This window comes from Lutzomyia longipalpis, chromosome 2 (assembly GCF_024334085.1).
Source record: "Lutzomyia longipalpis isolate SR_M1_2022 chromosome 2, ASM2433408v1".
NCBI classification, from domain to species: Eukaryota; Metazoa; Arthropoda; class Insecta; order Diptera; family Psychodidae; genus Lutzomyia; species Lutzomyia longipalpis.
In genome coordinates, this window is record NC_074708.1 from 12446600 (window position 1) to 12462050 (window position 15451).

At 39.5% G+C, this 15451-nt stretch overlaps 1 protein-coding gene and 1 long non-coding RNA gene across 2 annotated transcripts; both read right to left on the bottom strand.

Moving 5' to 3' along the window:
• Window positions 1–473: 473 nt before the first annotated feature.
• Window positions 474–1969, bottom strand: LOC129790759 (uncharacterized). Its single transcript, XR_008750608.1, has 2 exons — window positions 1672–1969; window positions 474–1580 (listed from the first exon to the last, which is right to left on the bottom strand). It is a non-coding gene; the product is annotated as an uncharacterized LOC129790759 (long non-coding RNA).
• Window positions 1970–11485: 9516 nt separating this feature from the next.
• LOC129790662 (uncharacterized protein K02A2.6-like) lies at window positions 11486–15451 on the bottom strand. The gene has a single exon (XM_055828282.1). It carries the CDS (start codon window positions 15406–15408, stop codon window positions 11626–11628), a length of 3783 nt encoding a protein of 1260 aa, XP_055684257.1. The 5' UTR covers window positions 15409–15451; the 3' UTR covers window positions 11486–11625.

Below are 15451 nucleotides of genomic sequence, written 5' to 3' on the forward strand. Positions count from 1 at the left end.
ATCAAATGTAGGACGATATTCCTACATGGGCTATTAAGTACCCTTAATTAGAGAGCTAACGGGTCCCGAACTGAATCGGACGAGCAACAGTGGCTACTGATACCTATGAGTGCCTGATGAGCGGCATAGAGCTAACGACTCATCTCACTCTTTCACCCAGAGCAGTCCAACCCACGGTAGAAGGGTTTCTCTACCGGGGCACATAGCATTGTTCTACATCTCGGCCTTCCTGATATGATCAATGTCCTCATTGATGAAGTGAATGGTCAATCCAGTGTACTGATTTCTTCCGCTATAATTCATCGTTGTCATCCTGTTTCTTTAATTTCTTGTTTCTTTCTTTTTCCATGATGGAGTACACATAGTACTATGAGCTCTGTGAAGCAACTAAGCCTGGGGCTCAGCAGGTGAAGACGAAGTCTTCTTGCTTCGGCTCTCGACTTGGCCAATGATTTTATCTTCCTTCTATCCAGTTTTCAATTCCTTTTATATGCGTCAGGTTGCTTTTCTTCATTGCATCTACTTGATCTTGAATCCTTGGTTTAGCGCACTCAGCTTTCAAGCGGCACACAGCCATTGCTTGACTTTGGCACATAGCCTTCCTTAAGATCTATCGAGTCCTCAATTCCTGTCGTACGCTTGAGATTCTCTTCCTTCTTTGCTTCTATCTTGTGTCTGAGCGGGGCATATAATATTTGATATTTTAAATCCTTGACATTTCTTTGTTGCATCCTCGTTGTATGGCCATAATCTAAAATGACAAAGAAATTATTCTCCATTCTATTTAGTAGTCTTACCTTGAGATCTTAATTTCATTTTTTCTGTCCTGAAAAACAACTAATTAAAATCTCGAAATAATAATAATGCCTTTCTGTAATTTCTTTTATTTGATCTCACACTTTACTACACTCAGTGGGCTTAAGATTCTTTATTTACACAAATTCAATTTAATTATCATCTGCTTGGAATTCATTGGAATTAGTTACTGATTGTGGCCATTGAACAATCAAATTTCCGGGCTTCTTGCACCTATAGTACAGTTTCTCAGAGCATTCGTCGATCTTCGGTGGTTTTCTGCTCTCTCTCCTTTTTTGGCTTCCTTGTGTGCTTCACATTGTCATTCTTCTTACCATGGCAGTACGGATGGTATCGCCCTGAATTCTACCCATAATTGCACTTGGAATCGTCTACGTTCAATGTTTTGTTCCACATCAATTAGTACGCGGAGAAGTTGCGGGAGAGATTCGAAAGTTTGTGTCAACAATGATGTCCTTAAATCCACAACGGTAGGAAAGAATTGCAACAATTAATCACGAAATTTTGCCACGTATCCAGCCTCGCTTTGGCTCTACGGATTCATTTTTCAGCTGCCCTCTCAATCTCATGGATGCACAGCACATAGAATTCTCACTCTCTCTTCCCAATGATACATAAACGTGCCTTTTCAACTTCTACAAGCCAATCTTCTGTGTCAATGCAGTCGGTCAAATCTGGATCAAATCGCTCAATTATTGCGCTTAGCTTCTTTGTTCCCATGGGCATGGCAACCGTGGTGTTTTGCCTTCTCGACTTTGTGTTTCCTGCAGTTGAAAGAATTGAATTACACATAGCATCTCTAACTTTTTACCTTTGAAAATCCTCTCTGTCTCTCTTTTCTATCATCTTACTTACTCTGCTGCGATTTCTTTGCGCAATTTATTGAAATTTTTCTTGAATTTCCTCACAAATACCTTGAAAACTCAAACGACGCAAATAAATAACAAAAATATGACACAATATCCGAACATTCAATCGGCACGACCGAAATGTCACGATGTGGTCAAATTCCAACAAAACATTTCGTGTTTCTCAATCTCGTCGAAACTTGTTTCATGAAACACGGCTAATTTCACTTTCGTATGAAACACTTCTACAAATTCGCATTTTTTCTCATGAATTTTTCTATGTAATTTAGCATAAAATATGATCAAGAATTTTTCATATATCGCCTGAAAAGGAATTCTTGTTAAGACATGTTCTCAACACAGATAATTATTTTGTGCGGGTGGCCACCATTCACACAGAGAATACACAAAAGGGTTAACACAAAGAAATTTCTGGAATTGCCAAAAATTTCTCAGAATTCCATAAAAAAATGTCAAAGCTCAAAGAAACTCAATTTTTTTCTCTCTTTATTTCTTTTCCTGGGGGGCACTTAGGGGTACTTGCGGTACTTCCATCGCTGGGTGCTCCTCCACACAGTTGCTGGGGCGCTTCTCGATGGTCTTCGCAGTCCCATCTAGCCGCTTTTCGCTGCTTCTACGCCGCATTTTTTTCTCCACACGGTGGCGGCCATGTTGCTCTCGCTGCCCTCTGCGTTGTCCTCTCCGCAATTTTCCACTTTTTTCCTCACTCGCGCCGTGATTTTCACGGTTTTCCACACGCAGTGGCACACGCGGACCCTATCCCACTTCTGATATGTAGGACGATATTCCTACATGGGCTATTAAGTACCCTTAATTAGAGAGCTAACGGGTCCCGAACTGAATCGGACGAGCAACAGTGGCTACTGATACCTATGAGTGCCTGATGAGCGGCATAGAGCTAACGACTCATCTCACTCTTTCACCCAGAGCAGTCCAACCCTAGACACACATAGTGCCACAGCTCAACGTATTATTACGGTAGAAGGGTTTCTCTACCGGGGCACATAGCATTGTTCTACACAAATGTGAAAATTCTCGTGTGTACTGTTAATTTGTTACCAAGGAAGACCCCCTTTTTTGCTTCCAGAAAAGGGGAAACGCGAGCAAAAAGGGGGCATGTCAGGTGTGAGGCATGGTAATTGCGATGAGCTATATAAATGCAAAAGTTCACAAAAGCAAAATGCTAACTTGGAGGGATTCGTGAATAATTAATTCGTTTTTCTTTGTGATCAATGTTTTATCACGGGGATGATGAAATAGTTCGACGGATTCTCTAAATATATAGGGCACAAACTTGCAATATGTTGGAGTTCTCAGCGATTTTTTTTTTCGTATTTTGTGTATAAATATGTATGAAGTTGCTATATGAGGGAAATCATTTGAATTTTAAATGCATAAAAGTCTTTTATTTATAGGTACTTTTATTGTTTAAAGTTTTCCATCTTCATGGAAAATTTCGTTGTTTGAAATAAAATTTTGTTTGGAATATTAAACTTTTGTTAAAGAATTTTAATTTAATATTTTCCATGAAGAGATTAAACCATTTATGAACTCTCTTGGAATATTTGATTAATTATTGTAGGAGCTTTCATCAGAGGCGTAGTCAGATGTACATATAGGGGTAACTGGGGTAAAATGGTGAATTTGAAAAAAATTAAAAATTAATAACTCAAGAAGCAGTGAGAGCTAATCTGTCTAATTTTGTCAGTAGTTGCACTTTATACCCCTGCCTAAACCTAGAAAGTTTCATAATAATTGATCCAATATTTTGGCTTTTATTTGAAAAACAAATTTTTCGAACCTCAGTGTTACTCTGACCACTCAACTAAAAATTCAGTTTTGGCGAAATTCTCTGCAATATTTTTGATCCAAATGCATTTTTAGAGAGAGTAATTATTGCTAAATACGAATCTAATCTGAATTTTCCAAAAAAATTTTCCGAGTTTTCCCGTAAAACACTGATAGTAAAAAGTACCGCTTGGGGCAAAATGGTGAATTTGGTGTTTTTTTAAAATAACTTTTTAATTTTTTGAAAAAATAATTTCCCTTAATTAGTATAACTATTATATACAATTTGGGATGTTTAATCACTTACTATTACCAATTTTTATAAACTAAAAAAATAAAAAAGGCAATTTCTTAATTTTTACGTTTTTTTAATTTTTTGTATTTTTTTTATTAAAAAAAAGTTTTAATTGGTACACAAATCTCTCATTCTCAATAGATATTATAGTGCCTTGCTAAAATAATTTCATTAAATTAAGATTAACGAACAAAAAACGCAATTAACCGTTTTACCCCAGGATTTTTGGAACAGGCAAATTTGGAAGGGTTTGGAAAATGGCATGAAAAAGCATTTTCCCATTGCGATAGAGAAAAATCGTCTGAGACAAAGTTGTAGCCCGGAAAATTTCCTATAAGATAGTTCTCATAGAAAATCTCAAATATTTCCATGTAACTCAGGAAAAATTATTTCCCAAAAATTCACCGAATTACCCCAGTTTCCCCTATGTATTTTAGAGAATTGGGACAATTTCTCAATCATAAAAACTCTTAAAATGGTTAAGAAAGAACGTCAAAAGAATTGTAAAAAGATCGAGATTACTAAACAATATTAACGGCTGATGAATTAAAATTAGAAGTTTATGACGATTTGTGCAAACTTTTTGACGTTTCATTTCTAACGTTTAAATTTTTTATTGTTTGACATTTGTTCTAATAAGAAAAACTTTTATTTTTGTATATTCTAACATTTAATATTCCTTTTTTTATTTTTTGACATTTCATTTCAAATGGTTGAAGTCCTTTTTTTAACATTTTATGATTTATTTAACCCTTTAAGGTTTTTTGGGTCACCCAACCTTGAAACATTTTTTTTTCAATTATTTATGAATGTAATTGTTTTTCCATGTTACAAATGCATCAAATTCACGCATAAGGGGTCAAAGACGACGTTCTGAGTGAGAAAAGTCCTCTAAAAAAATTCATAGAATAAAAATCGCGATAAAAGGGCGCATGTTTCAATGTTTTTATGTTTCATGTTGGACGTTAAAGGGTTAAACTTCTGATACTTTTTATCTCTAACGTTTGACGTTTCTTTTGTGACACTTGACATATCTTTTCGAACGATCCAAATCTCTTTTCAAAACTCTAACGTTTTTATTAACCCTTGGATGATTTTGCTGACCAGAATGGCCAATTCGACATTTTTTTTTCAAATCGTCACAGAATAAAATCTCTTTAAAAAATCGTGATAATTTCCACATCTATGTATAGAGGAGTTCCATTACTTCAAGATCGTTGAAAGAAAACTTGTAAAATCATTTTCTTTTAAGAGAAAATGAAGGTCAAACTTTTGAGGTTAGAAACCTCGATCCTCCAAGTCTTAAGAGATTTAAATTCTTCTTTTTTAACTCTTGGAGGATCGAGGTTTCTAACCTCAAAAGTTTGACCTTTATTTTCTCTTAATAGAAAATGTTTTTCCAAGTTTTCTTTCAGCGATGTTGAAGTAATAGAACTTCCCTACACACAGATGAAGAAAATTATCATAATATTTTTAAGACATTTTATTCTGTGACGCTTTAAAAAATGTTGAATTGGCCACGGTGGCCAACAAAATCCTCTAAGGGTTAATGATTTCTTTTAATTTAGGGCCTGGATTATACTTATTCTTATCGTCTTTTTTTTTAAGAGAAGCAAAGTTTTCCAAGTTTTCAGACAACCACAACTCTTAAAATAAATATATTTTAGGAAAGAGATAGAAATTTTCCGGGAAAATAGGGATTAGTTTGTTTTAGTGTAAAATTCAATTTTAGTATAAAAGTTGCACTGCTAAACCATTAAAGGCAGCAAAGATAAGTGAGGAAGTTTTATATCTATCCAATCTAGGGCAAGTACAATGTGGAAGGAGTTTTTTTTTCTTCATCACAACTCAATCGTCTTATGTCATAAAATGAGGAAATAATTTAACCCTCGTAAAAATCTCACTGGAATCTCCGCGAGACCTTCAAACATTTTATACCGTGGCGCGAGGATGGTAATTAAAGTTTCTCCCCGCGAAGAGAGGCAAAATTAATTGGTACGATTGAAAAGACTCGTAAATTCCTTGGCGGGTCCGGTGAAAAAGAGCGCAAAATTGCACTTGGCGATTGGAACCTGTTTCAACTATATGGACACAAAAGACCTCAAGGGGGTAAATGGGGCTGCTGAGCGGAAAATGGATGGCGCGGGGAAAGAAAGAAAGAAAAAAACGTGGAGCAACACAATAAAATTGGCCAATCAAAAAAATAATTACTCAACCCAGATGATGGGTAATTTTGTTATTTGTGATGAAAATACCATCGTGCGGAATAGCCGGGTGATAAAAGCTGCAAATTTCAAAATTGCCACCCAATGGAAAAGTTTTTGAGCAAATTTTTCTCGGGGACATTTTTATTGACAATTCCGTGGGATATTTCCAATCGTTAAAAACCTATTAACGATCCCATTAGAAAATTAAATATTATCCTCCCGGGTGGTGGCGATGAGATGGGTTAAGGTGGGACTATGTGTGCCTAAAATGGAATACATATATCTCATGGGAGATTGTGTGTGAGAAAAGTGAGAAAGAAAAAAAATGTATTGAATACCCGACTTCGAACCCAATATATATATTTATGTACATGGAAAGTCAAGTGATTGAAGAGGTCATAAATTAGAGGCAGTGGGCAAACGAGAGAGAGAGAGGCGAGCAAAAAGACATTACGAAGCATCGTATATCATGCAATATAATACAGATATGTTAGGTTCGTCAGGCCATTGTGCTTTAGCACTCGAAATTGTACAGAACTCTCCTCGTATGTACACAACATATGGCCTATAAATAATTAATTTCATGCTATCATCTTTCCCCGTCTTCACCTTTGTGTTGCGTCGATGGTGCCATCCGCAGCACCCTTTCGGCGAAACCCCTCAGACAAAGCATCCAAGATGTGTCAAGCCGGGCTGTGGATACCTCTCCAGAATCCCCCCAGAATCCTCCAAGAATCCGTCGTCAAACACGCGCTGAAGTTGGCATTTAACACCGAAGACATGCATTGCAATGTTGACGCAAAGTTGCGTGTGTGGAAAGTTCTTCTTATACGGAACTCGTGATCACCTCTAAGACAATGTCTTATACCTCCATCCCAGCATTAATCACTTTGCTCCGAGATTCACGACAACCAGCCCCTTGAGAGGATTATTTCTCCAACTTTGTCATTGCCCCATTCAAATGGAATTCCCTCCTTGAGCGTATTTTTGCAACTGCGAAGAATATTAATTACCATGGAAATGAGGAAATGATATCAATACTAAATGTGTCCCTCCTATGGCAATTTCTCCATTCGAGATTGGTATTAATGGTGCTTCACCGTGATGGGTAATTAAAAGCTAAATAGACTCCAATAAATTCAACTTAAAGACTAAACTATGCAAAAGATATTCATTTAAATGCAAACCTTGAATTAGATGTTGTTGATTTGAATTTGGTTTAAGCGCCTATTTGTGTATTTGCTTGTAGGTAATATTTGAAACTTGATTATCCTTGCATAATATCAGCTATATAAACCAGGATTAAATTCCTTGTGATGGATAATTGTTGCATAAATTCCAGGATCCTTCACTTAGAAGTCTATAGTTTAGTCCGATTATTCAATATTAACCTTGAATCATAGTTCGTTAACACTTGGAAGGCACAACTGGTAATCGCTGCCAATTGTACTTTTTTTAAACCGACATAAATTAAAATCTATCCAACTTATCTTGATAAATTCTACATATATGTGTGTGTAGGCGACTTGAAATACTAGAAGTTCGTCAAAAGGAAAGAGAAAGAAAATGAAAAAACGCTTTCTTTATAATAGAAAATTAAGCTCATAGTTTGAGGTTAGAAATTCGTGTCCTACAAGTGTTAAGGACATTTGTTATTAATCAAATATTCCTTTGGCTTAACCCTTTTAACCCCTAACGAATCAATGATAATCAAAAGATGAAACCAAAGAGGAAAATCTTAAATTTCCTTAATGTTATGTTGTTGTCTTTAATCCAGATATGGTCGAGAATTGTTGGAAATTTTCACGTAGTTTAGTCTTTATGGTCCCTGAACATTTTACGATTACAACAGGATATTCTCTAGAACTCTAAGGGTCAGAAATAATTAGAGATTCAAGATTTAAATGATTTTAATGAATCGTAGATAGATTGAGATTTTTTTGGATTAATTTATACGCATCGTAAAGTATTGTTTCTTTTTTCAAGATTCTTTTGGACATTTTTTGTAAATGATTTGGAGAATTTTCTTTGATTCATGTTATTTTTTTTCTGAAATTAATTTGTAGGACAGATTTTCTTTTTTTCTTTTTTTGGAAATATTCTGGATTGGTGAGGGATATAATGCTATTGTAATTTGTGATTATGCTGGACTCAGATGGCTTAACAGCTGCAAAGCTTTGCCATTATTATCCTGGATTCCTTTGCATTTGTTTATTTTTGTAAAATTATTTTCTATGTAAAAGGATTCCAGTTGAAATAAATATAATCTAAAAAAAAAAAGATAATAAAATAAGCTAAAATTAACTCAATGGAATTGTTTTGATTAAATTCACCCCCTTGGTTAAGTTGTATTCCTTAAAGGGTTAATATTTAATTTAAAGCCGGTTTTAAGGCGCTTTTCAACCGTCAGATTTAAATTCAAGACATAGATATAAATCATAAAAATTCAATTGAAGTTTTTATGTCAAAAATTCATAAAAATTTCACCCTCTTGAAGCTCTCATAAAGGGTTTTCATTGCACTTCCATTAAAATATATAGTACAGCTATCTACAAAGTAGTTTTGCAGAGAAAACCCATTGCTTCTATTTATGGAAATTTCTCTAGCTCTAGGGGTGCTAAACAATTGGATTTTGCAATGGTATTCAAGAATAAAATTGCGTCTTTGGGTGCAGTGTGAGGGGTATTCCCTTCGGGTTGGTTGGTGATGGTGTCGTATCGTTTTGGGAGAAAACAGTGTGCTTACAGTGTGTGCAAAATTGAATGTTTTTGGCAATAAAAAGTACATTATACAGCAATTGGGTCGAGTGACTGTGTGGCAATAAATGATGTGAAACATAGCAGAGGAGCGTACACTGTTTAATGTCAACCATGTGCGCTTAATAGGCCATCAAAGAATCAAGTTTATTGTTTCATAAAAAGGCATTCGATGGCATATGATCGCGTATGGATAAAAATGTCTATTTTATCTCATCATCCAGTGGCCTTGCTCCGATAGACCATGAGTGCTAGAAAGGAAAAGAGATCGCGCGATGCTCAAAATCATGATTCACGTTCCACCCCCAAAATTCCTTATTTTTTTGCTTGATTTTTCATTTTTTAATTAATGGATTTTAAGGAATTGAAGGAACTGCGAAGGAGAATAAATAAATGGAAGACTTTGATGGGGGATCTGTAGCCAACATAGAGCGTCTGTGATGATTCTAAAAAGCACTCAACACCACCAGTCGAAGTAAATTGCTCCACGGATGGATGCCACTGACATCCGGGGCGCGCTTCTGGTACGAAACGCCCTCATATCCACCTCCCAAATGGAAAGGGATTTTCACACAGGGTGGTATGGGATTAAATGGCGAGAAAGAGACGCTTGCAGAAATTACCAATTATATTTTTCATTAGAGCCTGCAATTTATTCCCTCCACCACCCGCCCAATATTCCCGAATGACATAAAAATACAATTTTCGAGATGATGCGGGAGAAACACCGAGAATCCCTCACATCGCATTTCCTCTCTCTCCTCTCTCTACGTATGTATTATTTATACACACCCACCGCCACATAGTCCGGGAGTTATGCTCTCGTGGCACGCCAATTGTGGGAGGAGGGAGTGGGAATGGGAATTGATATGGAATAAGCTACCGATGGACGTCATATAGGGATGGAAATGTATTTTATATTTAGATATTAGGGCAATCTGTGTACAATTCCATCCATATGCCACATGGGGAAAGGCCACATACATACCACCCACCCACCCCCATTCAACCCCCATGCATACAACCCCCTTAAGACCGTGTATACAAGTGGGGTATACGATTACACTACTCAAAATGGAGAATATCCTTTCTGTAGAGAGCAACAAAAGTAACTTCCGCTGCCTTTTATATCCATTCCTTCATCTATATCTTCGTCTCTTCGTCTCATTTTACATAAACCACACACTAGAGCCACCCCCTCCCCTACGCCCCAACAGCAAAGAAGTTCTCGTTTGGGGAAATTGCAATTTCTCAAGGAAACTCCACTGAACAAATGTCCTCGTTTCTATCCTTCTTTATACTTTCTCAATCTCCACAGACACAGATCTATACATCATACATATATAATACAACAAATGTATATAACTTGTGCAATCATCCCTCTTCGATACATACCCCATTAGGGCACTCAGGCGAATGCATTTCAATTGACATCCCCACATCCCCATAGAGGGTCTTTTGCGGGTGGAAGGATGAGAGTTTCTTCACCACAAAAGGCATGTGGGAAATGAAAACTCTCCACCACTTCGCCATTCAAAGGCGTATGATATGCAATTTGGTTGCTGAAGTGAAAGATGGTTTTAATTCAAACACTCACCGTACTTGATGCACTTTCAAGAATTTCAAAGCATTCATTCCCCGTACGTAGGATACTAAAGTTAATTGAATTTATTCAAAAGAACATAAAATTTCGAGATAAAAAAGATTCCAAAGAAGTCTCTGAAGTAATAAAAAAGTCAATTTGTAAAAATTTTGAGCATTTCTTTGAATACCTATTTCTCTTATGAATTGAAATTGCAAGGTTATGCAGAATTTTGCTAAAATTGGAAAAACTTTTATTTTTTGGATCCTGGGCATTATCTCTAAGAGTGAAAAACTCCCGTGATAAATTCCTGAAGGCTTTAGAACTTTAAAAGTAATGTGAAAACCGGGAACATCTTACGCTAGTTTATCACGGATGCATTATTTTTCTTATTCTTATCATTTTCCTCACTTTTTTCCTTAAAAAAACCTTCGGGAGTTTATCACGAGAGTTTTTCACTCTTAGAGAATACAGTCCCTGGTAGAGCCCGTAGAAGAGGGAGGCCTAGAGGAACCTGGAGACACAGCCTGTTTGAGGAGGTTGACACCGTTGACAGTTCATTGTCTTGGCCACAAGTCAGGGCAATGGCTGGGAATCGTCAGCGGTGGAAGTCTTTCGTGTCGGCCCTATCCTCCTCCATGGAGGGGCAGGACACGTAAGTAAGTAAGTAATTATTTTACTTAGACGATCAAGCTCACGTGAAGTTTTCCTCACTTTTTCCCTGCAAAAAGCCTTCGGGAGTTTATCACGAGAGTTCTTCACTCGTAGATAAATTCATGCCCTGGAAAATTGAATTATTTTCCTGGAAAATGAAAGAAAAATCATGAATTTTCCATGTCATTGTCAGAGAACCTTTCATTGGATGATTTCATAATTTATCTGACTATTCATTAATTTTACCAGAATCTGCTATAATTTAAGTTACTTACGATGCACCTAAAACTGCTTAAGGGATGGTCACGTTATTTTGGAAATTCGGGGACTTTCAAGAGCGATTTTCAGACCAATTTTGAAACCAAAAATTCGAAATTTGCATGCACTCTTGTTAAATGGCCAAATACTGATAAGAATTCAGAACTTTCGATTTAGAAAAATAAATTTTTGTGCTCAAAAAAATTATTTGAAATTCTCACATATTGTGTAGCAATAGTTACTTTTATTTGGATCACGTGTAGGTTTAATTCATTTATTTAGAAACAGGAAAGAGTAGTGACATTCTAAAATTCATATTGACATTTCATTCATAATATTCAGCATGGTGCTCGAGGCGCCCTCTGACACCTCCCCCGCCAGAGAAGCGATGAGGCACATCCTAGTCGCGGTAGTTGATTTGACGATGTCGTGGCCGAAGCTCCCGCGGCACAGGTGTATCCTGATGAACTCTCTGGCGCGTGCCCGTTCGTTGCAACGGAGTGTTTGCAGGTGTAGCTGGCGAACCAGCCACCGGCGTAGATAAATCCTCGAATGGAATCCTAAGAGAACGATAGCTTCTTGCTTGATTCGAGGATCTGCGCTGAGGTCTAACAGTCGATTCTTCCGAAGATGATGAACCTCGACTGCCTGGCTCAGCTTTCACGTTTGTCACGGGTGTCACAGGTGTGACGTTTGCAGTGGATGTTGATGGTTGATTTGGAGACGTGAAAAGCCGAATGGAATCCGAAGAGTCCTGCGCATAGCGACGTCTGAGTTGGTTGATGTGGGAACGCATAATTTCTCCATTGGCAAGGCGAATGTTATACGTCACAGTTCCACGTCGCTCTATGACTTTTCCTGGTGCCCAAGTCCATTTTCCACCTTGTTTGAACTTTTTTGCATACACCTCCTCCCCCCGTGTGAAAAGGCGGTGCTTTGCGCCGTGACGCTTGTTATAAGCGTCCTCCATCTTCTCATTCCTCCTGACATCACCTTGGGGTTTGAATTTGAGAAGATCGAAAATGGTGCGCACCTTCCTACCGTACATTATCTCAGAAGGCGATTTCCCTTGCGGCGCATTTTCGTTTGGAGTGACCCTGTAGTTTGCCAAGAATTTCTGCAGGGCTGCGTCGACATTGTGGGACTTTTGTTTCTCCAGTGATCTCTTCAGTGTGTCGACCAGCCTTTCACACTGACCATTGCTGGAAGGTGAATACGGGCATGTCCTGATGTGCTCAATGCCGTTGGATTGGCAGAAATTGGTGAACTCAGCAGAAACAAATTGGGTCCCATTGTCAGAAACAATGATTTCGGGTAAACCATGGCGCGAAAAAATTTCAGTAAGTTTCGAAATTGTTTGTGTAGAGGTCGTGCTTGACATCTTGTAGATTTCAGGCCACTTCGAATAAGAATCCACAACTAACAGAAAATTGTCTCCTTTGAATTTCGCATAATCCAGGTGGATTCGTTGCCAGGGTGCTGATGACAAGGGCCATGATGAGAGATGTGCTTTGACGGGAGATCGCGCTGCGGATGCACAGTCCGTGCAATTGCGAACCTTGCGTTCTATGTCTGCATCTAAGCCGGGCCAGAAGACATAGCTGCGCGCAAATGCTTTCATCCGTGCCATTCCCGGATGGGAATCGTGGAGTTGAGCAAGAATCTGAGAGCGGAATTGCTCTGGCACGACAAGTCGATCTCTATAGAAGACACAGTTCTGCATCAGAGAGAGGGCATCACGGAGTTTGTACAACTTCCGCACTTCCGGAGAGACAATATTCTTCGTAGACGAAGGCCAGCCTCCCTTGACGTAGCCGGCAATCTCCTGGAGTGTCTGTGATGTCTCAGTGGCGCGCTTAATCATCTCGAACTTCACAGGGAGCTGCGAAGCGGCATTCTGTATTGTAAGGTTGTCTAATGTTTCTTCAAGATAAATTTGTGCAATAATAATTTCATCTTCGTTCTGTTTGTGGTTTGAAATTAATCTCGAGAGAACATCAGCGTGGCCAAATTTATCAGTGGACAGATATTGAATGCTGAAGTCATAGCCCAAGAGAATTAAGGCCCATCTTTGTAGTCGGTTTGCCGTGTGGATGGGAATTCCCTTTTTGCTTCCAAAAATTGAAACCAGGGGCTTGTGGTCTGTCATGAGTGTGAATTTTCGTCCGTAGATAAAGCGGTGGAACTTTTTGACTGCAAAAATGATTCCCAGGGCCTCTTTTTCTATCTGACTATAGCGAGTTTCAGTGTCCGTGAGTTTTCGTGACGCGTGGTAAAAGGCTTTCATGCTTCCGTCGGGGAATTGGTGGTAAGCTACACACCCGATAGCTCGTGAAGAGGCATCGGAGGCCACGAAAATGGGGAGATTGGGGTCATAGTGCGTCAGGAGGAGTTCCGACGACAAAATCTCCTTGAATCGGTGAAACGCTGAATCACACTCCTTTGTCCAGTTCCAGCGTGCTCCCTTTTTCAGCAATCTGTCTAAGGGGTTGCGTAAATCGCTCATTGACGGGACGAATTTCCCCCAGAATTGCAGGGCTCCAAGAAAACTACGTAACTCAGAGACATTCTTGGGAGGGGGCATTCTATGGATGGCCTCGACCTTGTCAGGATCAGGGTGCAGACCATCAGCATCTGCAACGATACCCAAAAACTTTATTTTGCCCACAAAAAACTTACACTTCTCTTCTTTGACTCGAAAATTGAATTCTGCGAGTCTCTTGAAAACGCTCTTCAGCGTCTCGAAGTGTTCATCTTGGGTAGAGCTCGCAATGCAGATGTCATCAAAATAGCAGATAACGTCGGGGATGCCCTGCAGCATGCGTTCCACTATTTCCTGGAAAATCCCTGGTGCTGATCTGATGCCTGGAGCGAGGCGATTGAACTTGAACAATCCGCGAGGTGTGTGAATTGTCAACAACTTGCTGGATTCCTCGTCCACAGGGATTTGTAGGTATGCGTCAGAAAGGTCCACGTGAGTGAAAACTTTCTTATTCGCAAACCGACTAAAGAGGCAATCCGGATCAGGGATCGGATAATTGTTGGCCTCAATAGAGTCGTTCAGCCCTGTCGAATAGTCCCCGCAAATGCGAATATTGCCATTCGCCTTCCTCGCGACGACAATTGGGGCCGCCCATGGTGAGAACTCGACAGGCGTGATGATTCCCGATGCTTGAAGACGTTGAAGTTCTTCGTCGATGACGGGAAGCATGTGGAATGCTACAGGGCGCTTTGGGCGGAATATTGGAATGGCTTCTTGTTTGAGGTGAATGGTGGCCGTTGCTTGGGTACAGATGCCCATTTCCTGTCCAAAAACGGCTGGGTAGATCCGTTTGAGTTCTGCGACGGCCGTCGATGCGTCTACAGTTCCCTGAACAGCGTTGCAATAAGCGTTTGGGCTCTCGTCCCACATCCCCAAAGCTTCTATCCATTCTATTCCGAAGAGGTTATCACTCACAGTCTCGGAAACAAAGCATCTGCCCTGAATTGCTTTGTCCAAGAGCTTCACTGTACACGTAAATTCACCCGCAATAGGCATTTCCGCTGTCTGAGCATCCCGAATATTGAACGATGCGTTGGAGAGAGTGGGTTTTCCTAGTGCTTCCCACGTCTTCCTCGTGATCAGGGATACGTCAGCTGCACAGTCGAGTTGGAACTCAACTTGGTGGCCATTGACTATGGGAGTCAAATATTTTCTTCCGCGGCGGCGGGAAGAGAAAATGGCATTTGTGCGTGCAGGCGGCTTCTTCTTTTGCTTCATGAATTTCCTGTTGCTTCTTCCTTGATTTTCTGCGTCGGCGTCTTGAGGTGTAGGTGGGCAGTACCCCGTTTTGTGCCCCGTTTGGTTGCATTCAGCACATTTAGACTTGGTGTAGGTGCAGTCCTTGCTGAAATGCATCGCCCCGCATAGGAAACATGGCCTAGGTGGGCGCTCCTTCTTGTGATGAGAAGCAGTGTGCTTTTTGACAGCACCCACGACCACAGGGTTGACATCTAGACGCGAATCCTTCTTGATATTTGCCAAACGATGAGCCTCATCAATCATAAACTCGAGATTTATCTTCTCGGGTGGCTCAGTCTCAAGCTTAGAAAGGAGTTGCTCCCGGATGAAAACATGCTGGTCATTCTGCATGCTAATGCAGAACATGAGGGCTTTGAAGTGATCGGGAGTACATTCTGCCATCCGGAAATCCTCACACAAGCTGTTGACAACACCCCCGTGCGTT